The sequence below is a fragment of the Phocoena phocoena genome, chromosome X, assembly GCF_963924675.1.
Source record: "Phocoena phocoena chromosome X, mPhoPho1.1, whole genome shotgun sequence".
NCBI lineage: Eukaryota > Metazoa > Chordata > Mammalia > Artiodactyla > Phocoenidae > Phocoena > Phocoena phocoena.
Genome location: NC_089240.1, coordinates 127,072,269 through 127,099,401, shown reverse-complemented (window position 1 = coordinate 127,099,401; position 27,133 = coordinate 127,072,269). Strand labels below are relative to the sequence as shown.

At 42.9% G+C, this 27,133-nt stretch overlaps 1 protein-coding gene across 2 annotated transcripts in view; it reads left to right on the top strand.

The window, feature by feature from the left end:
- Window positions 1-27,133, top strand: part of GABRA3 (gamma-aminobutyric acid type A receptor subunit alpha3) — a 282,373-nt gene that overhangs the window by 240,603 nt on the left and 14,637 nt on the right. The window contains exons 8-9 of one of the 2 annotated variants that reach the window (XM_065901349.1): window positions 22,302-22,454; window positions 26,311-26,522. In XM_065901349.1, the coding sequence (XP_065757421.1) occupies window positions 22,302-22,454; window positions 26,311-26,522 (365 nt within the window). The remainder of the gene's footprint in view (window positions 1-22,301; window positions 22,455-26,310; window positions 26,523-27,133) is intronic. The other variant, XM_065901350.1, reaches the window with a different exon arrangement.

The following is a 27,133-nucleotide window of genomic DNA, read 5'->3' as shown; positions in this document are numbered from 1 at the left end:
TGTGATGAAAACTTTTAAGATCTACTCTTAACAGCTTTCAAATGTGTAGTATAGTATTCTAACTATAGTTACCATGTTGTACATAACACCCCAAGGACTTATTTACTTTACAGCTGGAAGTTTGTACCTTCTGATTCCTTTCACCCATTTCACCTAACACCTACCCTTGGCTTCTGGCAACCAGTAATCTATTCTTTGTATCTATGAGCTTGGTTTTTTGTTCATTTTGTTTTGTTTTTTAGATTCCACATGTAAGTGAGATACAATATTTGTCTTGCTCTGTCTGACTTATTTCACTTAGCATAATGTCCCCAAGGTCCATCCATGTTGTTGCAAATGGCAAAAATTCTTTCTTTTTATGGTTGAATAATATTCCATTGTATCTATATATATCACATATTCTTTATCCATTCATCCATGGAGAGACACTTTGGTTGTTTCCATGTCTTGGCTATTGTAAATAATGCTGCAGTGAAGATGGAGGTGTATATATCTTTTTAAGCCAGTGTTCTCATTTTCTTCAGATAAATACCCATAAGTGGAATTGCTGGATCATATAGTAGTTCCATTTTTATTTTTTAAAAAATATTTATTTATCTATTTATTTGTTTATTTGGCTGCACCAGGTCTTAGTTGTGGCATGCAGGATCTTTTAGTTGCAGCATGTGAACTCTTAGTTTTCTTGTTTGTTTGTTTTTGAGTTTTTTTTGCAGTACACAGGCCTCTCACTGCTGTGGCCTCTCCCATTGCGGAACACAGGCTCTGGACGCGCAGGCCCAGCGGCCATGGCTCATGGGCCCAGCTGCTCCACGGCATGTGGGATCTTCCTGGACTGGGGCACAAACCCGTGTCCCCTGCATCGGCAGGCGGACTCTCAACCACTGCGCCATAAGGGAAGCCCACAAACTCTTAGTTTTGACATGTGGGATCTAGTTCCCTGACCAGGGATTGAAACCAGGCCCCCTGAATTGGGAGCATGGAGTCTTAGCCACTGGACCACCAGGGAAGTCCCCCATTTTTAATTTTTTAAGGAAACTCCATACTGTTTTCCATAGTAGTTGCACCAGTATACATTCCCACCAAGAGTACATGAGGGTTTCCATTTCCACACATCCTCACCAACATTTGTTTTTTGTTGTTAGTTCTAAGTAGTTAGTAATAATATTTTAACAATTAGAATGGGCATATATTAATTATTACCTGTTTTAGTTTTACTCTAAATTTAAAAAGAAAATTAAAAGGCCATCATCTGAGGCCACAGCCAGCCTTCTTGACAACAATAAGTGTTGCTATCAGTGGGAAGCATAGCATTTCATTGTGAAACTCAATAATATCTTCATCTTACTGGATCATAATCCATTTAACCAATTACCTATGATTATTTTCCGTTTTAATGCTATAAAGAACACTGCAAAGACCTTCTTTTTCCATATAGCATTTTGTTCCTATGTAATTACCTGCCTAGGATAAAAACAAATATTGAGATTGCTCTTTCAGAAAGTAGACACATTAAAAAATTTTTAAATACATATTGACAAATTGCCATTCTAAAAGGTGAAACAATTCACACTCTCATTATCAGTGTATGAGCATGCCAGTTTCCCTTCACTCTTGGCAATGCAGATGTTATGGATTGAATTATGTCTCCCCAAAAGATATGTTGAAATCCTGCCCCCTAGTGCCTCAGAATGTGACCTTATTTGAAAGTAGGGTTATTGCATATATTAGATTATAATAGCAAATTAGTTTTGTAAACATGATACAGTGTATATCAGTAAACTATGCAGGTGTAAGAAGGAATGAGGAAGTTCAATGGGAATATCTGCAGGATATACTGTTGAGTGAAAACAGCAAATATAAAACCACCAAAGACTATAAGGATATATATTAGTATAGGAATAGTATTTCTAGAATATACACAAGAAGCTGTTAATTGTAGTTAAAGGAAGGAGAAATGAAATGGTTTGAAGGAGGTGGACTTTTTGCTGTATATTATTTGACACCCTTTGGTTTAGAAACCATATAAATATTACCTCCCATAAATGTATATTGTTTTCATGTGACTATAAATTATGGGCATTCCTTTCTGAATTCTGGTATGCTCCTCTATGTGGGGTCCAACATACTAATGGGAAGTTGGGCCAGAGAAAATCCCACAATCTGTGGGTGTTCTGTTTTGTATGAGTGGTTTTCTCTCTGAAAGCTGTCAGTCCTCAGCATGAAGTAGTTCTAAGCAGAGAGCTCCTGCTCTTTGCTCCAGATTCAAACATGTGTTAAATAAATGAAATTTCTCTAAATTGGTGGCTGGTTCTTCACACTGTTCCTTACTTCAGCACTGACTCCATTTTCCCTTATTTGCAATATTTACATTAATTTTCTAAGAGGAGCCTGATCTTATTTTTGCATCTTTCCTAGAAATTTGACCATTTATTAGAAAAACTCTCATTACTGTCATTGTGTATATTATTTGTTTAGACTTGGAACATAGGTAAGTGAAGACAAATCAGAAAATAAGAGCAGCGTGGCGGGTGTGTTTTGACCCACCTACAGATGCCATTCTGTGGGCGGCGGCGGGGTGGGGGGCGCCAAAGCCCCATGACTGCTTAGCCAGAGCAGCAGTTGACCCCTGAGGTCACTATTTTGGTGCAGTGAGGCAACAGCCACCAAAGGACGTGGCCCTTTTGCGTGGCTCACTGCCACTGGAAGAGGGCTCTGCTGGAGTTCTGCAGTTGGCTTGAGCTCCGCTGTTGGGCGGGGCTTTTGTATCTACTCCTCTGTATGCCAGAGCTGTGGGCTGCTCTCAGAGGTTGGGTTCTTTTGCAGTTGAATTTAGACTGCTGACTGTACTTTTGATCAGGCGATGATGCTGGCAGGGGACCTGATACCACCTCCAAGATTCGCACAATGTTGGCTATAAGGTATGCCATATTCCTTTGTGCTAGCTGACCCCAAATTATCTGGCCCTGCCAATTCCCAGAGCGTTCCCCATGAGGCAAAGCAGAAGTGGGCCTCCAGAGGAATGCCCAGGAAACCTGGATATCTGCCTTGGGTTCTCATTTCCCCACTGGAGAAACCATAGACTCAGAGGTACCCTCTAGGTGCTGCACTGAGCTGGCCTGGGGGAAGGAAGAAGGCGACAAATTGATACCACTTCTGTTATCCTTCTAATGTCACTTTTCTTGGTTTTCATGCCCCAGATGGGTGCTGCTTCAGCTTTACTTCTTAGATCTGGGATTTTCACAAAGGTGTTCTCTTCCGTGGGTAGCTGCTAAACCATATTTTTGTGACAGGGTACTAGAGCTGGGGCTGTCCTATTCCACTACCTTGCTGATCTTAAATCACTCTCTTTGCTTCTTTGGAAGATAAACAACAAGATAGAAATTGAAGGAAAGAAGGATAGAAAAGGAGAGGCTTAAGAAAATATATTCAGTTATTTAAAACAATGGCTAATTTGATAAGCTCTTGAAAAGTCCACTTGCTTTCCTTTCAGATCTACAGGATATAACTTATATAAAATATATAATAAATATTCATAAATATTAAATATTTTACATGATCAGATATAGTATTAATAGACAGGAAGGAATTCAGGGGTGTGAGACTAATATGTGGAAGGGGAGGAAATTCCCCAAGCTAATCAAAGTCCAACTATTGTTAAAAATAAATCTTCAGTGCCTCCTCAGCTGAGAAAAAGAGTGAACAGAAGGACAGGGAAAGAAAGCAGTTGAAATGTACACAGATAGGAGAGAGGGGGAGAAGGAGAGAGGGGGAGGGGGTGGGGAACAAAGAAATAAAAGGATTGAAAAAGCGGCAGAGAGAAAAAAAAGCAATCCCAATGTTGTAATGAAGAAATTCTATAATTTTGTATGATAGTTCTTTGCTAAATTAAAACTAAGCCTACTTGTATTTTTCATGTTCACATAAACAAGCTAGAATGTGAATACACACACAATATGGATTGTATATTGAGCTTTGGCTAACCAGATGGTGATTCCTAGGCTTAGGTACAAGGGAGTGGGTGAGGTAGGAAAGTGGGAAATTGACTCATTTGGGAGACATACTGAAACCAAATGGGGGCAGAGAGAGAGAGAGATAGAGAGAGGTGAAAAATAAGAAGCTCTAACAAGGAAGGTAGTAGAGCAATCAGATTGCATGGACCTTTGGAGACTCTTTGGGGAAATTTGCCTTTTACTCTTTGAGAGATGGGAAACTATTGGGGAGCCTTAAGCAAAAGAAAGACTGAATCTGACTTTTATTATAATAGACTCATTTTGGCTGGTATGCTAAGAATGCATTGAAGGGGACAAGTACAGAGGCAAGGCACGTTAGGAAGCTATTACAGTACTCTAAGTAAGAGATGATGGTAGCTTAGTCCAAAGTGGTAACAGCGGAAGTGGTGAGAAATGCTCAAATTATAAATATATTTTGAAGAACTGTCAATGTATCTGCGCCCGTGTCTGCATTTGTGTATGCACACATGGAAACATGCAGGAGGGAGGGAGAGGGAGCGGTCGATGATGTTAAAGATTTTGAAGAATTTTGATTTGTGCTCCTGAGAGCTACCATTTACTGAGATAGGAAAATCTGTTGGAAGGGATAGTTTGGAGGGGTTAGGAAATGGAGACAGTAAGAGCTAAGATTTGGACATGTTAGGTCAAAATACCTATTAGATCCCCAAGTGGTGATATCTAATGGGTAATGGAATATATAGGTGTAGAGCATTATAGGGAACCCTAGGTTTGCCATATCAAAGTACCATAAACTGAATGGCTTAAAACAACAGAGATTTATGTCTCCTAGTTCTGGAGGCTAGAAGTCCGAAGCCAAGGTGCTGGCTGGGTTGGTTGCTTCTGGAGGTTCCTTTTATACAGAAGAGGGGGAGGGGGAGGGGTCCACTGTAGTGCTGACCAATGACTGAGCAGGACCACTGACGGGTCGCTCATTGACAGTTGCTCACCTGGGGGAGGGGCCCACTGCAACACTGACCAATGGCTGAGCGGGGCTGCTATAGCTCACGCCTGCCCCACCACTATTACAATTCCCCACTGTCAATGTCCATTCCACAATCTTGTGGGAAAAGGGGTGACGATTTTTCTGGCTACTTCCCACTGAACAGGGGAGATGAGGGGGTGATTGTGAAATGGAATTGATCAGCTCTGGGTCGAGAATATTCCTTAAAAATGTTAGTAAGCAATACAATTCTTTTTATCTACAACCATTTGAACCTGATGAAATTCCTTCTACAATGGAATTTTAATCTCAATACTTACTTTTTTTTTTTTTTTTTTTTTGCGGTACGCGGGCCTCTCACCGTTGTGGCCTCTCCCGTTGCGGAGCACAGGCTACGGACGCGCAGGCTCAGTGGCCACGGCTCACGGGCCCAGCCGCTCCGCGGCACAGTGGGATCCTCCCGGACCGGGGCATGAACCCGCGTCCCCAGTATTGGCAGGCGGATTCTCAACCACTGCGCCACAAGGGAAACCCAATACTTACTCTTTTTGAAGAGCAATCTTAAGTCTTCTAAGGGTTCACAAACCCATTGCTCTCTAGGCCTGTCAGGAGTTGGGTCATTTTCTTATGACAGTGGTGCTGCTTTAACCCGAGTGTGATGAATCCATGGCTTTACTCCAGCTAACTTGACAGATGAGTGTGTGATAAGTAATACCACATGTGGTCCTGTCCACCTTGCGGTCAGCTGGTGCTCAGTCCCTTGTTCCCTCCAGGTTTTAAGGAGGACTCAATTTCTGGGCTGGAAAGGATGTAACGTTACCTCAGTTGTATGGGCACACCTGCTGGCAACAAACTCATGAACAGAGGTTAGTATAGTGCCCAGAGCTTTAACATAATTGGCAACTGCTGGATCTTTCAGAGCATTTATAGATTCTCCCACCTGGGCAGACACCTGGAACGGCCTACCATACAATATTTCAAAGGGTCTTAATTTAAGCCTGCTTCTGGGAGCCACTCTGATCCATAGCAGGGCAACTGGCAAGGCCTTATCCCAAGTTAAATTAGTCTCTTGACATATTTTAGCAATGCTCCTTTTTAATGTATAATTCATTCTCTCGGTTTTTCCTGTTGATTGTAGTCTCCAGGATGAATGTATCTTCCAATTCATTTGCAGTGCTTTAGCCACTTGTTGGGTTATGCTAGAGACAAAAGCAGGCCCATTATCACTTTGAAGGGAGTTAGGCACTCCAGATCAGGGGATAATGTCCTTAAGGAGGACTCTAACCACTTTGGAGGCTTTTTCTGTCCTGGGGCAATATGCCTCCACCCATCCTGAAAAAGTGTCCATAAATACTAGCAGGTACCTGAAATTTCCTGTGGCTCAAGGCATTTGAGTAAAGTCTATTTGCCAGTACTCGGTGGGGTAGGTTCCTCTGTGCTGAGTCCCCATCTGGGGAAGTGTGACAGCAGTTTTGTGTTATTTTTAGCATAAATCATGCAATTTTGAGTGACTTGCTGGACGGCCCTTTGTAGGTTAGGCCCCATTATATATCTTTGAATCTGTGGTAAGGTGGTAACAGCAGACTAAATCATTTGGATATACCTTCCTACAGCTATTAATTATAAAGTTTGAACTAAAAATTATGGACATATAGCTAGATAGATATACAGACTATTTGAAAACAATGGGGAATGATTGCTGCAGCACGGTGTCCAAGAGGGCCTCAGGAATCAAAACAATTCCTTGTACTTTACATTTCTAGCCAAGTGAGGTGTGATCAAGAGTGAATCCCCATTCTTTGGCTCTCTCCTTCTCCTTTCCTGAATACACTGACTGGTATTTTGACAAGTCGATCTGTGGGAGAAGTGACCATATCATGGATTGTTAACCCCATTCCTTTGCTGCTTTCTTTGCAGCTTGGTCAGCTAACTGACTGCCCTTTATTATATGAGTCTCACCCTTCTGGTGGCCTGGGCAGTGCATTACAGCCACTTGTGAGGGCTTATGGACTGCTTCTGATAGTGACAGGATTTCAGAAGCATGTTTTATGTCTTTATTGTTTGAAGTGAGAAGCCCCCTTTCTTTCCAGTTCACCCCGTGGGCATGCACCACAGAGAATGCATAGTGAGAGTCTGTGTATATATTTACTTGCTTCCCTTTAGCGAGGAGCAGGGCTCTTGTCAGAGCAATGATTTCTGCCTTCCCAGCTGACCTCCCTGGGGGCAGGGCTTTTGCTTCAACAATCCTTTCAAGGGTTACCATCACATGCCTAGTGCATCACCTACCTTGGTCCATGAAGCTGCTTCCATCGGTGAACAATTTCATATCTGGTTCAGCCAAGGTCTGCTAGAATACACTAGCTTGATGATTGGTAGGCAGTCGTGCTCTGGGGATTGTGCAACATCAATCGGGAGAAATGTGGCTGGATTTAGGGCTGAAGTGACCTGAAGTCTTACGTTGGGATTGTCCAGGAGAATGGCTTGGACTTTCCCATTCTCCCCGAAGTCAGCCAATAGCCCCCTTTCTGCTCCAGTAAAGAAAGGACATGGTGAGGAACATACACAGTGGTGGGTTGCCCCAGGGTAAACTTCTCAGCTTCCTGAAATATGTCACAAGTAGCTGCTACAGCTCGAAGTCAGAGGGGTCATCCCTTAACAGTCTGTTCTAGCCTGTCTTGAGAAGCAGACAATAGGTTGAGGGCTATTCCCTGGAGTTTGAATTAACACCCCAAGACTTATGCCTTATCTCTCATGGACATACAATTTGAAAGGTTTCTTTAAGTCTGGTTGTTCCAAAGCCAGGGCTGAGACTGACTTTGTTTTTATTGTTTCAAAGGCTGTTTGGCATCCTGTAGTCCAAGTAAGGGGCTCAAAATCATGTCCCTTTAAAGCCTCACAGAGGGGCTTTACTATGAGCCCATAGTTTGGGATCCAAACCTGACAGAACCCTGCCGTTCCCAGAAACCCCCTCAGTTGTCTGCAAGTCTTGAGTGTTCCCAAGCCTGCAATTTCCCATTTTCTATTAGTCAAAAGACCCCACTGTCCTTGGGAAAGGACAAAGGCCAGATACGTGACTTGTTGCTTACATATTTGGGCTTTTTTCTGGGAGACCTTATATCCACAATTGGCCAAATAGTTTAGGGTTCTAATGGTATTTTATAGACACTTATCATATGTAGGGCCTGCTATAAGCAAATTGTCCACATATTGGAGTATAAGTCCTTCATCCAATATTAAGTTTCTAAGGTCCCTAGCCAACATTTCCCCAAACAAGGTAGGGGAATTCTTAAATCCTTGAGACAGGACTGTCCAACAATACTGTTAGACTACCTGTATTTCTGGGTCCATTCAAAAGCAAACAGTTGCTGTGATTCTTCTGCAATAGGAATGCAGAAAAAAGCATCCTTCAAGTCCAAAACTGAGAACCAGCTGTATTCTCCCAGAATAGTTGTAAGCAGAGTGTATGGATTAGGTACCACGGGGTGCAAATCTTGGACTATATCATTAATAGCCCTCAAGTCTTGGACAAAGCAATACCCTGCTGAGTTTGGCTTTTTGACCAGGACGTTAAGGCTGTTATATGGGGACAAGGTTTATTCAGTCCTATTTTCAAAAACTTTTCGAGAATTGGCTGAATTTCCTTTTGGGCCTCTTGCCTCAGAGGGTATTGTTTTAGATTAGGTGTCCCAGCATCCCTTTTCAATGGGATTTGTATTGGCCATGCGTTTTTGGCCTTCCCTGGGGTGCCATCAGTCCATACTTGTGGCCTCACCTTTTTTTTTTTTTTTTTTTTTTTTTTTTTTTTTTTTTTTTTTTACATCTTTATTGGGGTATAATTGCTTTACAATGGTGTGTTAGTTTCTGCTTTACAACAAAGTGAATCAGCTATACATATACATATGTTCCCATATGTCTTCCCTCTTGCGTCTCCCTCCCTCCCACTCTCCCCATCCCACCCTTCCAGGCTGTTCCAAAGCACCGAGCTAATATCCCTGTGCCTTGCGGCTGCTTCCCCCCAGCTATCTACCTTACTACGTTTGTTAGTGTGTATATGTCCATGACTCTCTCTCGCCCTGTCAAAACTCACCCTTCCCCCTCCCCATATCCTTAAGTCCGTTCTCTAGTAGGTCTGCGTCTTTATTCCTATCTTACCCCTAGGTTCTTCATGACATTTTTTTCCCTTAAATTCCATATATATGTGTTAGCATACGGTATTTGTCTTTTTCTTTCTGACTTACTTCACTCTGTATGACAGATTCTAGGTCTATCCATCTCATTACAAATAGCTCAATTTCATTTCTTTTTAAGGCTGAGTAATATTCCATTGTGTATATGTGCCACATCTTCTTTATCCATTCATCCGATGATGGGCGCTTAGGTAGTTTCCATGTCCTGGCTATTGTAAATAGAGCTGCAATGAACATTTTGGTACATGACTCTCTTTGAATTTTGGTTTTCTCAGGGTATATGCCAAGTAGTGGGATTGCTGGGTCATATGGTAATTCTATTTGTAGTTTTTTAAGGAACCTCCATACTGTTCTCCACAGTGGCTGAACCAATTCACATTCCCACCAGCAGTGCAAGAGTGTCCCCTTTTCTCCACACCCTCTCCAGCATTTATTGTTTCTAGATTTTTTGATGATGGCCATTCTGACTGGTGTGAGATGATATCTCATTGTAGTTTTGATTTGCATTTCTCTAATGATTAATGATGTTGAGCATTCTTTCATGTGTTTGTTGGCATTCTGTATATCTTCTTTGGAGAAATGTCTATTTAGGTCTTCTGCCCATTTTTGGATGGGGTTGTTTGTTTTTTTGTTATTGAGCTGCATGAGCTGCTTGTAAATTTTGGAGATTAATCCTTTGTCAGTTGCTTCATTTGCAAATGTTTTCTCCCATTCTGAGGGTTGTCTTTTGGTCTTGGTTATCGTTTCCTTTGCTGTGCAAAAGCTTTGAAGTTTCATTAGGTCCCATTTGTTTATTTTTGTTTTTATTTCCATTACTCTAGGAGGTGGGTCAGAAAGGATCTTGCTGTGATTTATGTCATAGAGTGTTCTTCCTATGTTTTCTTCTAAGAGTTTGATAGTTTCTGGCCTTACATTTAGGTCTTTAATCCATTTTGAGCTTATTTTTGTGTATGGTGTTAGGGAGTGATCTAATCTCATACTTTTACATGTACCTGTCCAGTTTTCCCAGCACCATTTATTGAAGAGGCTGTCCTTTCTCCACTGTACATTCCTGCCTCCTTTATCAAAGATGAGGTGTCCATATGTGCGTGGGTTTATCTCTGGGCTTTCTATCCTGTTCCACTGATCTATCTTTCTGTTTTTGTGCCAGTACCATACTGTCTTGATTACTGTTGCTTTGTAATATAGTCTGAAGTCAGGGAGCCTTATTCCTCCAGCTCCTTTTTTCGTTCTAAAGATTGCTTTGGCTATTCGGGGTCTTTTGTGTTTCCATACAAATTGCGAAATTTTTTGTTCTAGTTCTGTGAAAAATGCCAGTGGTAGTTTGATAGGGATTGCATTGAATCTGTAGATTGCTTTGGGTAGTAGAGTCATTTTCACAATGTTGATTCTTCCCATCCAAGAACGTGGCATATCTCTCCATCTATTTGTATCATCTTTAATTTCTTTCATCAGTGTCTTATAATTTTCTGCATACAGGTCTTTCGTATCCTTAGGTAGGTTTATTCCTAGATATTTTATTCTTTTTGTTGCAATGGTAAATGGGAGTGTTTTCTTGATTTCACTTTCAGATTTTTCATCATTAGTATATAGGAATGCCAGAGATTTCTGTGCATTAATTTTGTATCCTGCTACTTTACCAAATTCATTGATTAGCTCTAGTAGTTTTCTGGTAGCATCTTTAGGATTCTCTATGTATAGTATCATGTCATCTGCAAACAGTGACAGCTTTACTTCTTCTTTTCCGATTTGGATTCCTTTTATTTCCTTTTCTTCTCTGATTGCTGTGGCTAAAACTTCCAAAACTATGTTGAATAAGAGTGGTGAGAGTGGGCAACCTTGTCTTGTTCCTGATCTTAGTGGAAATGCTTTCAGTTTTTCACCATTGAGGATGATGTTTGCTGTGGGCTTGTCATATATGGCTTTTATTATGTTTAGGAAAGTTCCCTCTATGCCTACTTTCTGGAGGGTTTTTATCATAAATGGGTGTTAAATTTTGTCGAAAGCTTTCTCTGCATCTATTGAGATGATCATATGGTTTTTCTCCTTCAATTTGTTAATATGGTTTATCACATTGATAGATTTGCGTATATTGAAGAATCCTTGCATTCCTGGAATAAACCCCACTTGATCATGGTGTATGATCCTTTTAATGTGCTTTTGGATTCTGTTTGCTAGTATTTTGTTGAGGATTTTTGCATCTATGTTCATCAGTGATATTGGCCTGTAGTTTTCTTTCTTTGTGACATCCTTGTCTGGTTTTGGTATCAAGGTGATGGTGGCTTCGTAGAAGGAATTTGGGAGTGTTCCTCCCTCTGCTATATTTTGGAAGAGTTTGAGAAGGATAGGTGTTAGCTCTTCTCTAAACGTTTGATAGAATTCACCTGTGAAGCCATCTGGTCCTGGGCTTTTGTTTGTTGGAAGGTTTTTAATCACAGTTTCAATTTCAGTGCTTGTGATTGGTCTGTTCATATTTTCTATTTCTTCCTGATTCAGTCTTGGCAGGTTGTGCATTTCTAAGAATTTGTCCATTTCTTCCAGATTGTCCATTTTATTGGCATAGAGTTGCTTGTAGTAATCTCTCATGATTTTTTTTATTTCTGCAGTGTCAGTTGTTACTTCTCCTTTTTCATTTCTAATTCTATTGATTTGAGTCTTCTCCCTTTTTTTCTTGATGAGTCTGGCTAGTGGTTTATCTATTTTGTTTATCTTCTCAAAGAACCAGCTTTTAGTTTTATTGATCTTTGCTATTGTTTCCTTCATTTCTTTTTCATTTATTTCTGATCTGATTTTTATGATGTCTTTCCTTCTGCTAGCTTTGGGGTTTTTTTGTTCTTCTTTCTCTAATTGCTTGAGGTGCAAGGTTAGGTTGTTTATTCGAGATGTTTCCTGCTTCTTAAGGTGGGCTTGTATTGCTATAAACTTCCCCCTTAGGACTGCTTTTGCTGCATCCCATAGGTTTTGGGTCGTTGTGTCTCCATTGTCATTTGTTTCTAGGTATTTTTTTATTTCCTCTTTGATTTCTTCAGTGATCACTTCATTATTAAGTAGTGTATTGTTTAGCCTCCATGTGTTTGTATTTTTTACAGATCTTTTCCTGTAATTGATATCTCGTCTCATGGCGTTGTGGTCGGAAAAGATACTTGATACAATTTCAGTTTTCTTAAATTTACCAAGGCTTGATTTGTGACCCAAGATATGATCTATCCTGGAGAATGTTCCATGAGCACTTGAGAAAAATGTGTATTCTGTTGTTTTTGGATGGAGTGTCCTATAAATATCAATTAAGTCCATCTTGTTTAATGTATCATTTAAAGCTTGTGTTTCCTTATTTATTTTCATTTTGGATGATCTGTCCATGGGTGAAAGTGGGGTGTTAAAGTCCCCTACTATGAATGTGTTACTGTTGATCTCCCCTTTTATGGTTGTTAGTATTTGCCTTATGTATTGAGGTGCTCCTATGTTGGGTGCATAAATATTTACAATTGTTATATCTTCTTCTTGGATCGATCCCTTGATCATTATGTAGTGTCCTTCTTTGTCCCTTTTAATAGTCCTTATTTTAAAGTCTATTTTGTCTGATATGAGAATTGCTACTCCAGCTTTCTTTTGGTTTCCATTTGCATGGAATATCTTTTTCCATCCCCTTACTTTCAGTCTGTATGTGTCTCTAGTTCTGAAGTGGGTCTCTTGTAGACAGCATATATAAGGGTCTTGTTTTTGTATCCATTCAGCCAATCTGTGTCTTTTGGTGGGAGCATTTAGTCCATTTACATTTAAGGTAATTATCGATATGTATGTTCCTATTTCCATTTTATATATTGTTTTGGGTTCGCTACTATAGGTCATTTCCTTCTCTTGTGTTTCGTGTCTAGAGAAGTTCCTTTAGCATTTGTTGTAAAGCTGGTTTGGTGGTGCTGAACTCTCTCAGCTTTTGCTTGTCTGTAAAGGTTTTATTTTCTCCATCAAATGTGAATGAGATCCTTGCTGGGTAGAGTAGTCTTGGTTTCAGGCTATTCTCCTTCATCACTTTCAGTATGTCCTGCCACTCCCTTCTGGCTTGTAGGGTTTCTGCTGAGAGATCAGCTGTTAACCTTATGGGGATTCCCTTGTGTGTTATTTGTTGTTTTTCCCTTGCTGCTTTTAATATGCTTTCTTTGTATTTAATTTTTGACAGTTTGATTAATATGTGTCTTGGCGTGTTTCTCCTTGTATTTATCCTGTATGGGACCCTCTGTGCTTCCTGGACTTGATTAACTATTTCCTTTCCCATATTAGGGAAGTTTTCAACTATAATCTCTTCAAATATTTTCTCAGTCCCTTTCTTTCTTTCTTCTTCTTCTGGAACCCCTATAATTCGAATGTTGGTGCGTTTCATGTTGTCCCAGAGCTCTCTGAGACTGTCCTCAGTTCTTTTCATTCTTTTTTCTTTATTCTGCTCTGCAGTAGTTATTTCCACTACTTTATCTTCCAGGTCACTTATCCGTTCTTCTGCCTCAGTTATTCTGCTATTGATCCTATCTAGAGTGATTTTAATTTCATTTATTGCATTGTTCATCGTTGCTTGTTTCATCTTTAGTTCTTGTAGGTCCTTGTTAACTGTTTCTTGCATTTTGTCCATTCTACTTCCAAGATTTTGGATCATCCTTACTATCATTATTCTGAATTCTTTTTCAGGTAGATTGCCTATTTCCTCTTCATTTGTTAGGTCTGGTGGGTTTTTATCTTGCTCCTTCATCTGCTGTGTGTTTTTCTGTCTTCTCATTTTGCTTACTGTGTTTGGGGTCTCCTTTTTGCAGGCTGCACGTTCGTAGTTCCCGTTGTTTTTGATGTCTGTCTCCAGTGGCTAAGGTTGTTTCAGTGGGTTGTGTAGGCTTCCTGGTGGAGGGGACTAGTGCCTGTGTTGTGCTGGATGAGGCTGGATCTTGTCTCTCTAGTGGGCAGGTTCACGTCTGGTGGTGTGTTTTGGGGTGTCTGTGGCCTTATTATGATTTTAGGCAGCCTCTCTGCTAATGGGTGGGGTTGTGTTCCTGTTTTGCTAGTTGTTTGGCATAGGATGTCCAGCACTGTGGCTTGCTGGTCGTTGAGTGAAGCTGGGTGCTGGTGTTAAGATGGAGGTCTCTGGGATATTTCCACCGTTTAATATTATGTGGAGCTGGGAGGTCTCTTGTTGACCAGTGTCCTGAAGTTGGCTCTCCTACCTCAGAGGCAGAGCCCTGACTCCTGGCTGGAGCACCAAGAGCCTTTCATCCACACAGCTCAGAATAAAAGGGAGAAAAAGTAGGGAGAATTAGTAGAAGTATGAGTAAAGAAAGAGGGAAAGGAGGAAAGGAAGGAAGGAAGAAAGAAGCAAAGAAGGAAAGAAAGGAGGGAGGGAGGGAGGGAGGAAGGAAGGAAGGAGGGAAAGAAGGAAAAAAGACAGAAAGAAAGATGATACAGTAAAAATAAAATAAAGTATAATATAGTTATTGAATTAAAAAATATTTAGAAAAAAAAAAGGGATGGATAGAACCTTAGGACAAATGTTGGAAGCAAAGCTATACAGAGAAAATCTTACACAGAAGCATACACATACACCTTCACAAAAAGAGGTAAAGGGGGAAAAATCATAAATCCTGCTCCCTGAGACCACCTCCTCAATTTGGGGTGATTCGTTGTCTAAAGGAGGGAGGGAAGGAAGGAAAGAAAGAAAGAACGAAGGTAAAGTATAATAAAGTTATTACAATTAAACTTAATTATTAAGAAAAGGAATTTTTTAAAAAAAGTCATGGACGGATAGAGCCCTAGGACAAATGGTGGAAGCTAGAGTATACAGACTAGATGTCACACAGAAGCATACACGTACACATTCACCAAAAGAGGAAAAGGGAAAAAAATCATAGATCTCGCTCCTAAATTCCACCTCTTCAATTTGGGATCATTCCTTGTCTATTCAGGTATTCCACAGATGCAGGGTATATCAAGTTGATTGTGGAGCTTTAATCCGCTGCTTCTGTGGCTGCTGGGAGAGATTTCCCTTTCTCTTCTTTGTTCTCACAGCTCACAGGAGCTCAGCTTTGGATTTGGCCCTGCCTCTGCGTGTAGGTCGCTGGAGGGCGTCTGTTTTTTCGCTCAGACAGGACGGGGTTAAAGGAGCCGCTGATTCGGGAGCTCCGGCTCACTCAGGCCGGGGGTTGGGGGATGGCGGAAGGAGGGGCACTGCGTGCGGGGCCGGCCTGCGGCGGCAGAGGCAGCGTGACGTTGCGGCAGAAGCCGGCGTGACGTTGCACCAGCCTGAGGCCCGCCGTGCGCTGTCCCGGGGAAGTTGCCCCTGGATCCCGGGAACCTGGCAGTGGCGGGCTGCACAGACTCCGCGGAAGAGGGGTGTGGAGAGTGACCTGTGCTCGCACACAGGCCCCTTGGTGGCGGCAGCAGCAGCCTTAGCGTCTCCCGCCCGTCTCTGGGCTCCGCGGTTTTAGCCGCGGCTCGCGCCCGTCTCTGGGGTTCCTTTAAGCAGCGCTCTTAAACCCCTCTCCTCACGCACCAGGAAACAAAGAGGGAAGAAAAAGTCTCTTGCCTCTTCGGCAGGTGCAGGTTTTTCCCCGAACTCCCTCCCGGCTAGTCGTGGTGCACTAACCCCTTCAGGCTATGTTCAAGCCGCCAACCCCAGTCCTCTCCCTGAGCTCCGTCCAAAACCAAAACCCGAGCCTCAGCTCGCAGCCCCGCCCGCCCCGGCGGGTGAGCAGACAAGCCTCTCGGGCTGGTGAGTGCCGGTCGGCACCGATCGTCTGTGCAGGAATCTCCCTGCTTTGCCCTCCGCACCCGTCGCTGTGTACTACTCCGCGGTCCCGAGGCTCCCCCCTCCGCCTCCTGCAGTCTCCGCCCGCGGAGGGGCTTCCTAGTGTGTGGAAACTTTTCCTCCTTCACAGCTCCCTCCCACTGGTGCAGGTGCCGTCCTTATTCTTTTGTCTCTGTTTTTTCTTTTGCCCTACCCAGTTACGTGGGGAGTTTCTTGCCTTTTGGGAGGTCTGAGGTCTTCTGCCAGCCTTCAGTAGGAGTTCTGTAGGAGTTGTTCCACGTGTGGATGTATTTCTGGTGTATCCGTGGGGAGGAAGGCGATCTCCGCGTCTTACTCTTCCGCCATCTTCAAGGTCCCCCCCGGCCTCACCTTTTCATAGACCTCAGGGGGAAAGAGCTCTGTCTCCTTTTCTGGGACATCCATAAGTGCCATCTGTAGGCTTATAGCGTACTGTGATGGGACCCTGATGTCAAGCTGTCCTGGTGAAAAAGTTAAGTTACTAGAGCATTTAATTTACAAAGGAGATCTCGGCCCAGAAGAGTGATTGGACACACTGGCATATATAAGAAACTGTGTTTCAGGGTGAGGTCCCCTAATTGGCATTCTAGAGGTTGTAAGAAAACGATTTTGTACTTCTCCAGAAACTCCTGTGACCAGGATGGATTGAGATGTTTTCTGTGCCACCTTGGTGTTTACCACAGAGTATGTTGCACCTGTATCTATCAGAAAGTCGGTCAACTTGGCCCCCACTGTCAAAGTTACCTGGGGCTCCTGTGGGGAAATTGGAATTGGATGCCTCAAGTCCAAGGGAGCCCTGGGCCTCTTCATTCATTATCAGAGTGTTCCTCCCTTTCTACTATATGAGAGGCTCCTATCTTTCTCTTATTGTTTTCTTTCTTATTCTTCAGCCTAGGGCAATCTTTTTTCCAATGCCCTTCCTCCATGCAGTAAGCCCATTGTTCTCTCCCCAGTGGTGGCTTACCTCTCTCCGGGTTAGTAGCCTTCCGGAAATCCAATGCTGCTGCCAGCAAAGTGGCGTTTCATCTTGCATCCTCTTGCTTCTGTCGTGCCCTGCTGTTGAACACGTTAAAAGCAACGTCTACCAATTGAGAAGGGTTCATTCCAAGTGCACCATCAAACTTTTGTAATTTTCTTCTTATACCTGGGACACTTTGCCCAATGAATGTCACATTTACCATTCTCATAGTTTGGGGGGCCTCAGGGTCTGCATCAGTGTAGCACCTATAAGCTTGATAAATTCTTTCTAGAAATTCTGATGGATCCTCATTTGGTTTTTGGTGTATCTCCTGAATTTTGTCTAAGCTCTTTTGCCTGGGTACTCCCTTTCTAAGACTCACTAAGACACATCTCCTATAATATTCTAAAAGCGGCATGACCCCATTATTAGGATCCCAGTCAGGCTCAGCAATAGGAACTGCCAGATTTGCTTCTGGAGCTTCATCTGGATCTGGTAGATGGAGCTGGTGTGATTCCTTTCTAGCCTTGTCAACAACCATCCTTCTTTCAACCCCAGTAAGCATCATATTCATAGGAGTGTGAATGTCTGCCCAAGAGGGATGGTGAGTGGCAAAGATAGAAGTGAGAAGTTCAGTTATATGGAGGGGGTCCTCTTGGTATGTAGGGTTATGGTTTTTCCAATTAATCTGAGGTTGAGAATGGCTTGTGCATCCATAGAAACACAGTTTGTTGGCCATCTGCACTAAGGCTTCCTATAGGATATTGGCACAAGGGAAATTGCCCTGCTCCGAAAGTGGCTCCCAGTCCAAATTGGGTTGCCTGTTGGGTCTTAGATGGTGACACCAAACCAGTCCCCTGTGCCATGAGGGTTAACATAGAAACTTCTAATTGATCCTCATAAGTAGGGGAAACAGGGGGCCGTGAATATGTTGGTGGCATGGGGGTTGTCGGAACAACTGCTGTTGCAGTCTGCTCGGCCAGTGGAGGAGCCAGGTTGGCCAGAGGGGGTTTTAAGTTTTGAAATAACATGTCCTCACTCTCACTTTCCCCCTCTCCCTTTTGTAGAACAGGTTTTCCCTTAGTTTTCCTTTCAGACAGCTGTACCATAAGGTGGCAGCTATCTGACTTCTTTCCCTCCTGATTCAATAGCATAAGTGCTTCTACATATGGAATCTCATCATTTTTACATGCTCTTTCACAAAGCAATTGTAATTGCAAGATTGTATAATATTTAAGTGATCCATTCAAGGGCCATTGCTCTCCTGATCCTAACGTATATTGGGACCACACACTATTACAATAGAATATCATCTCTTCCTTAGTCATAGGCCCATAGCTGTATTTTGCCCATTTATTTAAGATACACCCCAAGGGGCTTTCTTTAGGGACAGATGGAGTATTTCCCATATTTATAAGTTCAAGAATAACAAAACACAAAAAGCACAGGCAAATTCCAATACCAAAGGCACAAACAGATTCCATCATGAATGAACGCAAAACAAAAGCAAATGGGGCTTCCGTGGTGGCGCAGTGGTTGAGAGTCCACCTGCCGATGCAGGGGACACGGGTTCATGTCCCAGTCCGGGAAGATCCCACATGCCACGGAGCGGCTGGGCCCGTGAGCCATGGCCGCTGAGCCTGCGCGTCCGCAGCCTGTGCTCCGCAACAGGAGAGGCCACAACAGTGAGAGGCCGGCGTACCACAAAAACAAACAAACAAACAAACAAAAAAGCAAATGAACACAAAACAAAAGCAAATAAATCAGTTCACAAATCAGGTAGAGTCCAACAGCGATTCCCCTCTCCAACAGGGTACCCCAATCAAATGAACAAATTGGCTTGTCCCTTAGAGCAAAAGCCCAAGTTGAGAGGGGAAAATGTTCCCTGTTATATACACCAGAGTGACTTACCCTACTATATGGAGCCCATCAGCTCCCAAATGTTGGTTCCTTGCTCCAACTGCCAAACGCTGGGGCAGCTGGTGCCACTTCAGGGAATTTTGAAGGGAAGATCCTCAGGACAAGTGGACCCAGCGGCTGCTAGGGCCTTACCTGAAAATTCCCCAACCTGGGCTGGCTGGCCACAAGCAGAAAGGCTCCTGGCTAGCTTTGCCAAAAATTTGTTACCAAGCCCAAGCTCATTCTGCTTGCCACACAACAGGCCAATAAATCAGATCAGTTGTTGGAGCAAGGAATAACAACCAGTGGTTGAGTGGGACCACTAACGGTAGTTTGTTGACAGTTGATTGCTAACGGTTGCTTGCTTGGGGGAGGAGCCCACTGTGACACCAACCAATGGCTGAGCGGGGCTGCTCTAGCTCATACCTGCCCCACCCCTATTACAGTCTCTGCCTCTGTCATCACACATCTCCCTGTGTCTCTCTCTTCTTTTGAAAAGAGAGCATCAGTCATAGTGTATTAGGTCCCATCCTACTCCAGTATGACCTCATCTTAACTAGTTATATCTGCAAGAAGCCTCTTTCTAAAGAAGGTCACATTTTGAGGTATTCAGGGTTAACGAATTCACCATATCTTTCCAGGAGACATAGTTCAACCCATAACAAGTAGGAAGCCCAGGCAGAAAATATACATTGGGGCATTATCAAAATTGAAGATATTATTTAAAGATACAGGCCTGGATAAGAATGCCAAGGGAGTGAGACAGAAAAGAGTACTGAGTCATGACAATCTCAAATGTTGAGAATTTAAAGGAACCAGCAAAGGAGATTGGACAGGTCATGATGTAGGAGGGAAACCAGAAGAGCAACATGGCCTAGGAGTTTGGTGAAGAGATTCATTCCAGGAGGATGGAGTGCTCAATATGTAAAATGCTTCTGACAAATCCAGCATAATTTTATAATTAACTGATAATTAACTATTGGATTACAGAGTTGATGGGAGGGTATAAAGTTAATACTCCAAAAACACTCAAAGTTGTTTGGTATATAGTAAGAGCTTAACACGTGTTCACTCTTATTTTGAAGAGGGGTGATGTAGGCCAGCCCATATTCTGCTATGTGAACTTTAGGTTTTAACCCAATAAATCCATTCAAACAGTAGAGCGTAGTGGTTAGAAAGCATAAGCTGTGGAGCCAACCCATCTGGAGTTGAATTCAGGCTCTCCTACTTACTAGCTGGGTAATCTGCAAATTGCTCAGTCTCTCTTTGCCTCAGTTTATTGACCCATAAATGAGTATAACAATAGTACCGACCTCATAGGGTTATTGTGAAGATTAAATACTTTAAGAATGTTACATAGCAAATGCTATAGAAGAGATTATTTTTAATTATTATTTACATGAGGACATTAATATATTTGAATGAACTCGTGTCAAAATTGCTCTGAGAAAGCATATATTTTTGTAATGGGGACAGTGCGGGCACACTAATGGTCCCATTCCACCAACAGTCAGTGTCACAGTGGTCCCCACAGTGGCAGTTTCCCTGGGTCATTTTCCTCAGGACTGGCCTCGTTTATGCGCTCTCCCCGTTTGCCCCAGCAGTTGCCGCCCAAGGCCTGGAAGAGCAGTGCGCTGCAGCAGCCTCAGGCACACACACACATTGCAGCTTGTCGTCTTGGGTGAGTCTGAGTCTGGGGTGTTTCAGGTCTCCATGCAGGCACACTGACAGGTAGACCAGCAGACCAGTGGAGATGGCAATGTTGTGACTATGAATTTGGGAGACCCTCTGCTGGTGTGAAATGCCAGTTGAAGGTGCTGCGGCTGGAACATTGTGACCTTGTGATGGGGTTGGTCGCCCATCGCATCTGATGTGCAAGGCCCCAGCACAGGCATTGTGGGGGCACCTCTGGCAGCAAGGGGAGGCCAGGAAGCTGGGGTGTTTGCCCTCCCCAAGGTCAGGGAGGACAGGAAATGGCCCCGGAGGAAATAATGCAGCTGCCTGGCCTGCCTGCTCCTACCAAGTCCTCCCTGAGGTGGGGCAGTGCAAGCCTGGACAGACGGGCCGGCCGGGACTACCGCACTAGGATACAGGATTTGACATGCTCTCCCAATGGTCCCTCCACGCCAGTACAGGGGACATTTGGTGCCCAGGCCCGGGGCCCAAGATGCCGGCCTCTGCCCACCCACATGCCAGACATCTGTTACTGGATGGTGTGAGCCCCTCAGCTCAGCTGCTGTCCACGCCCCTGCAGTACCCTCCTAGGATGTAACAAGGGCAGGGCAGGTGTGCAGTGGTTAGCATGAGACCCTTGCCACGGGGTTCAGAGGGCCCACTCAGACAACAGTCAGCTCACAGGGGTCCTCGAGTCAGAGAGTGTGGTGAGAGTGTGGATGGTGGCCCTCTCCCCAGGCCCTCCAGGCGTTCTGGCCGCAGGGTGGTGGGTGAGCTGGGGGGCCTGGCAGGTAAGCTGGAGGGCCTGGGGACAGGCTGAGGGCTGTGTCCCACAGAGCTCCAGAGCCCCCTCTACCACTTCCCACTGGCCAGGCTCAGGCCTTGAAGCAGCAGTGAACCTCTCCCCCATCCCCACCTCAGCAACGTAATGGTGGTGGCAGTCTCCATTCGTCACAGTCCATGGAAGCGTCAGATTCTCTCCAGTTTAAATAAAAGCCTGAGGACCAGCTGGGTCCTGGGCGCCTGGCTCTGTCAGTGATGATGGCTGGGCAGGGTCTGGGGACCTGGCCCTGCAGGCACCACCAGCTGAGACCTGCCTTTTCAGCTGGGCCTGGGCACTGGTGGGAGAACCCAGACTGGGTGCTGGATGAACATTCCCAGACAGGGTGACCGGCCTGCAGAGTGCCCCCTCCTCTTAGCTAGGACCTGACCTCGGAGCCTTGGAACCTTGAACAAGTAAATTGAGCAGTAATGACATTGCTTTGCTTATGGGATTTGTTAAAAGCTGCAAGGAGGCATGGAGACCGAAATAAATGCCTCCCCTTCCTTTTCTTGTCAGAACAGAGAATAACATTTATTTTGGTGGAGGTTTACAGGAACATCATGACCTGACCATGACCTGATCTCAAGAACAAAGGATCTGACACCAAGAAGTTTGCAACAACTAACCACATCCCTCCCTCACCTTTCCTATAAAAGGGCTTTATGGAAAGCTTTTGGGGAGTTCGGGGTTTTTAAGGCGTGAGCCTCCCATCTCCTTGCATGGCCCTGCAATAATCCTTTCTCTGCTCCAGACTCCAATGTGTTTCAGTATTGTTTGGCGTCACTGTGCATTGGGCACACAGACTTGCGTTTGGTAACATTTTCACCAAAAAATAAAAAAAACCCACCTCTGTACTACTTCATGATTATTAAAGAGATCTGGTTACATGTACCTGAGAGGTGCTGCAATGTCTTGTTTTGAGTATAAGGTTAAGGAGCTTTGTGAACTGAATTGGGGCCCACCTTGATCCAGCAATGTTTATTTGGCTGCATAATGTCTAATTTTACTCTCCAGGAGAATATGTCGTCATGACAACCCACTTCCATCTCAAGCGAAAAATTGGCTACTTTGTGATCCAGACCTACTTGCCATGTATCATGACTGTCATTCTGTCACAAGTGTCTTTCTGGCTCAACAGAGAGTCTGTCCCTGCCCGCACGGTCTTTGGTGAGTGTTGTTTTATGGAGAATGTGGCAGGGGCAGGGGTGAGGAAGGTGGAAGAACCATTACTGGAGTGAATGTGAGGAACACCTGAGCCCAGCATTAGTAACTAAGTCACTGGATCTTGGTGTTTCTAGCAACTGAATTCTTTAAAGGCAGTGGTAATAAGAGTGTTGGAGTATTAAGATTTACTGAAATGCATCCTGTCTCAGTCAGGTTTGCTTCAGGAGCTGGAGAGGGATGGAGCCTTCAGTGAAAAGGAGAGGAAATTAGTGGGCAGAGCTGGAGAAAGTGAAGGGTGGGAAACTAAGCTGGCAACAGAGAAGTAGATTGGGGCTTTCTTATGACCCACTTTTTTTTTATAGGACCATCTGACTTTGCTGCTTCTCCTCTAGTCTTTTGAAAGTATGAATTATCTGATATTCAGTAAGAGCTATACAGAGTTTGAAGGTTTTTAAAATAGTACTTACAATTAGAGAAATTTTCTTCAATAGGAATTTATTGTTGTCTAGGAAGAGATTTGCATGTCATTAGCACTTTTCCCTGGGGGACTTAAAGCACATAAAACATTTTCTGCCTGTTTTTCCCACTGTAAGATTGTTTTTTAGGAGATAAACATTAATTAACTCTTTTAATCTACTAAACTGTCTCCATATACTTGGATACACTGAGTACTCACAAAGAAGACTTTTCTACCGATATTTCCTACTGATATCCTGAAGCTTTACTGTGTAGTTAGAGAGTAAATGATGTTGTTTCAGAAAGAAGAAGCATTTTAGGTCAGGTAGAAGAGAAGACAGTAGTGGAGGAAGAGAAATAATAACCTGTAAAGTAAGAAAAAAGAAAAAAATTAGAAGGGTGTGATATCACGGAAGTCAAGAGAGGTGAGTGTTTCAAGAAGAAGGGAATAATCCTCTGGGGTGAATTCTGTGTGTTTAGGTAAAATGCAGATAAAAACTGTTGGGTATCATGATATGCTTGGTTGCTAGTGATTTGAAAAGAGCAGTTCTAGTGGAGTTGGGGGAGCAGAATCTATATAGGAGTAGATTAAATATGCCCAATTTTTGGAAATATTACAAACTAGATACTCTGAAACATCTTCCTCTACAAAATCCTAAGAAAAGCAGATAAAATATAGAAAACACTCTTTTTTAATATCTGAACTCATAAGAAATGAAAGAAAATACTCAGTGGCCCAAATGGAAGAAGGAAGTGAAAACTGGAATGTTAATCACATGAGCTTATACTGTTGTAGCAGGAAAATGGATGGATAGATGGACTACTAGTCTTGGTAGATAAGAATTTGAGTTTTAAGGTTACACAAGAAAGACTTTTAGCCTGAGTGAAATTAAGGGTTAGAACTAGGACTGTCGTAGGCTTAATAATGGCCCCCAATGATGCCCATGTCCTAATCTCTGGAATTTGTGAATGTTAGCTTATAGGGCAAGAAGGACTCTACAGATCTGAACTAAGTTAAGGATTTTGAGATGGGGAGAATATCTTGCATTATCTCAAGCAACTTTAGTTGAGTGAGACAGACATTCATTATCAAAGAAGCATATTAGACTTTTAGAAGTGCTCAAAGGAAGTGAGGAGGGCAGTCACAAAAAGACTTTGTAGAAGAGTCTTGAAAGAGAAGCACTGGGTGGCAGGCCTGGACCTCTTTTAAAATGCCAAACCTCTTTGTCCATCCATGAAGTGCACCAAATGCTTGATTGAGGGTCCTACGAGCTCTGACTAGCTAAGAGCTCTTCACAAGATGACAGTTTTAATTAAGCCTTAGAGACTAGAGTTCTAAACATCTCTACTGAGATATGGCACATAAATACTTGTGTTGCAATATAGTTCCCTCCATCCATGCTTTGGCACTGCTATAAATGTGCGAGTGTGGACAATTGCATTTGCTGATAACCATAAATGAGATAATTTGTTTCTTCTGTGAATCACTTCTTGCTCAGTGTTATCAGAGGGTTACTGAGCCTTAGATCCATTCTCAGAATTTACCAGGCTACAAATTCAGATAATTTGTTATGAGGTGCTAGCTGTATGGCTAATTCCTGACAGGGCTTAAAATGTGTTTTTTCTAACTCTCTGCCTAGTTTGTGCAAAGGTGCTCCTTTAGAATCTGTCTGCTGAAACTGTATTAAGTCTTTTCCAGTCTGGATTTCCATTTATATAGTAAATATGTAAGTAAGGTACTCAAGGAATCAAGATATGAAAGGAGGGTCCAGAGGCTGCAGCACACATGGCTGTCTCTCTGGGTAGAGTTAATAGTTAATAGGCCATATCTGCTTGCTTCTCTGTGTAACATCTCTCACCCCATTACGACTACCTTCCATGCCCTACTTGACCCAGGCTCATGAGGGTCACATTCCCCGTCTTCTTGAGGAATCAGAAAGAGGTTCTGACTATTCCTTCTTCCTCAATTCTGGATGATTTTGGGTACACAACTGCACCATCAAAATTCTGGGAGAGACAGTAGGGAATATTCATAGATGGGGAGAAAAAGGCAAGGAGAGATTAAAGAAATTGCCCAAGATACAAAGCAAGTAAGTGGCAGAACTGAGGACTTCCTGCTTCTAGTGTAGATATTCAAGACTAGAATACTCTTGCTAACAATTATAAAATTGCTATTGTTAAAATGTGATTATAATTAGACTACTATAATTAATTATATAATTATGGCAATACTATTGTTAATAACAAGAGTAAAAATAAGAGTGATGTTAATTATAGAAGCTGCTATTTATTGAGTGAGTACTCTGTGCCAGATATTGTGCTGTGGGCTTTATGAACATCATCTATCTCATTTGATTCCCCAACAAATCTCTGAGTCTGGTATCATCATACACATTTTACATATGACAAAACTTAGAGGGGTAAAACACCTTGTTCAAGGTCATATTACAAGTAAGTGGGATTGCCAGAATTTGAGTCTATTTCAGTTTGACTCTAAGGCTCATATTGTTAATCACAACACTATATAGCTCAGATGTATATCTAATATATGAACAGATTAGAAATAAATTTTTAATAGAATTTAAAAGTGAATAAAAGAAAGCCTTAAATTTAGGTTAATAAACACCACCAAGAAAAAGAATCAATCCATTTAAAAGCAAGCTGTGGTTTGGCAAAAACTCATAAGAAACAGATGTTAGAATAGTTTTAGTTGTTCACAAATTCAATAGGACCTAGACTGTGATGCAGCTGAAGAACAATTTTCCACAATAGTTTGTTGTGTTATTAGGAGAATAGTGTCCACAATAAGGGAAATGAAACTCCTACTAAGCTCAGACCATGTCCTGAGTCTTGGGCTCAGTTCTGGTCTGTTCAGAAGATAACTACCAGAATGGGGAAGGAAGAGAAATGAAAGAAGGAACTGGCCATGTTCTGGAGATGAACAGACACACAAGGAACTATGGCCACCCTCTCCAACTCTCTGAAGTCCTGTCCCAGAAATGAAGAAGCAGACTTTTCTTTCTTGTGTCGCCAGAGAGAGCTCTGAGATCAGTCAGTGTGTCAGGAGTTAGAGAAAGGCAGGTCTCAGTTCATAAGGTAGATTTTTCTAATTAGAAAGCTCTCTTACAATGAAATAGGTTACCTACTTTTCAATGGAAATGTTTAAGCAGAGGTTAGAGGACAACTTTTAAGTGCTATACTGGAGATTCCTATTCCTGTGATAATTGGGATGGGGTGGTTACTAGGCAGAACCATTCTGTTTTGACATTCTCTGGTTTTTACTTTAAAGGGGCCATTTTGGGTGGGGTGTAGCTCCTCCTTTCAAGCCGGAAGTTGGTGATATCATCAGATATGCTCTAAATGTCTTTCACTGGCAACTGGTTCTCATTTTCTGTCTCCCCAGGTGTCACCACTGTTCTCACCATGACCACCTTGAGTATCAGTGCCAGAAACTCCTTACCTAAAGTGGCATATGCGACGGCCATGGATTGGTTCATAGCCGTCTGTTATGCCTTTGTATTTTCTGCGCTGATTGAATTTGCCACTGTCAACTACTTCACAAAGCGGAGTTGGGCTTGGGAAGGCAAGAAGGTGCCAGAGGCCCTGGAAATGAAGGTAAGATACAGGAAGGGTGGGGGCTGGGAAGCACTCCCTGAGAGAACTGTATTGGAACCAGGAGTGGGCAGCCTGCAGCCTGTGGGAACTGGCCAGGGCTGTGTGCTATTCACTGGGGTCATCAATCCAATTCTCAACTGGAGTGCTTCTTGGCAGTGTGGAGTGTTTGCTGGGGGCAAAGAAAAGAGGGTAGGTATCATGGAGGGCTGATGTCTTGTGGTGAGGGATCAAACATAAGTGTGATACTGCTGAACCCAAGGGGAACCTGTTGTACCCAGAAGAGTGGACTTTATCTTCAACCCAGAAAACAGTCTCTAGGGACACTTCTGCCCCTCACTTTTCCAGTATGTTCCCATTACCATCAAACAAAAGTGATCATCATTCCTTCTATGTCTTTGCTTATTTTTTACTCTCTACCTGGAATGTTCTTTTCTTATTTTCCTGCCTGATAAAGACCTGCTTAGTCTTTAAGACCCAGATGAAGTGCTATTTTCTCCATAGAATATTTCCAGAATCATGCAGATACCTTTAGCTTTTCTTGGGGTGGGGGGAGGGTACTCATGATATTAAGAGCATTTATTTGTATTAGAGTTATTTGTCTGCTTCCTCAC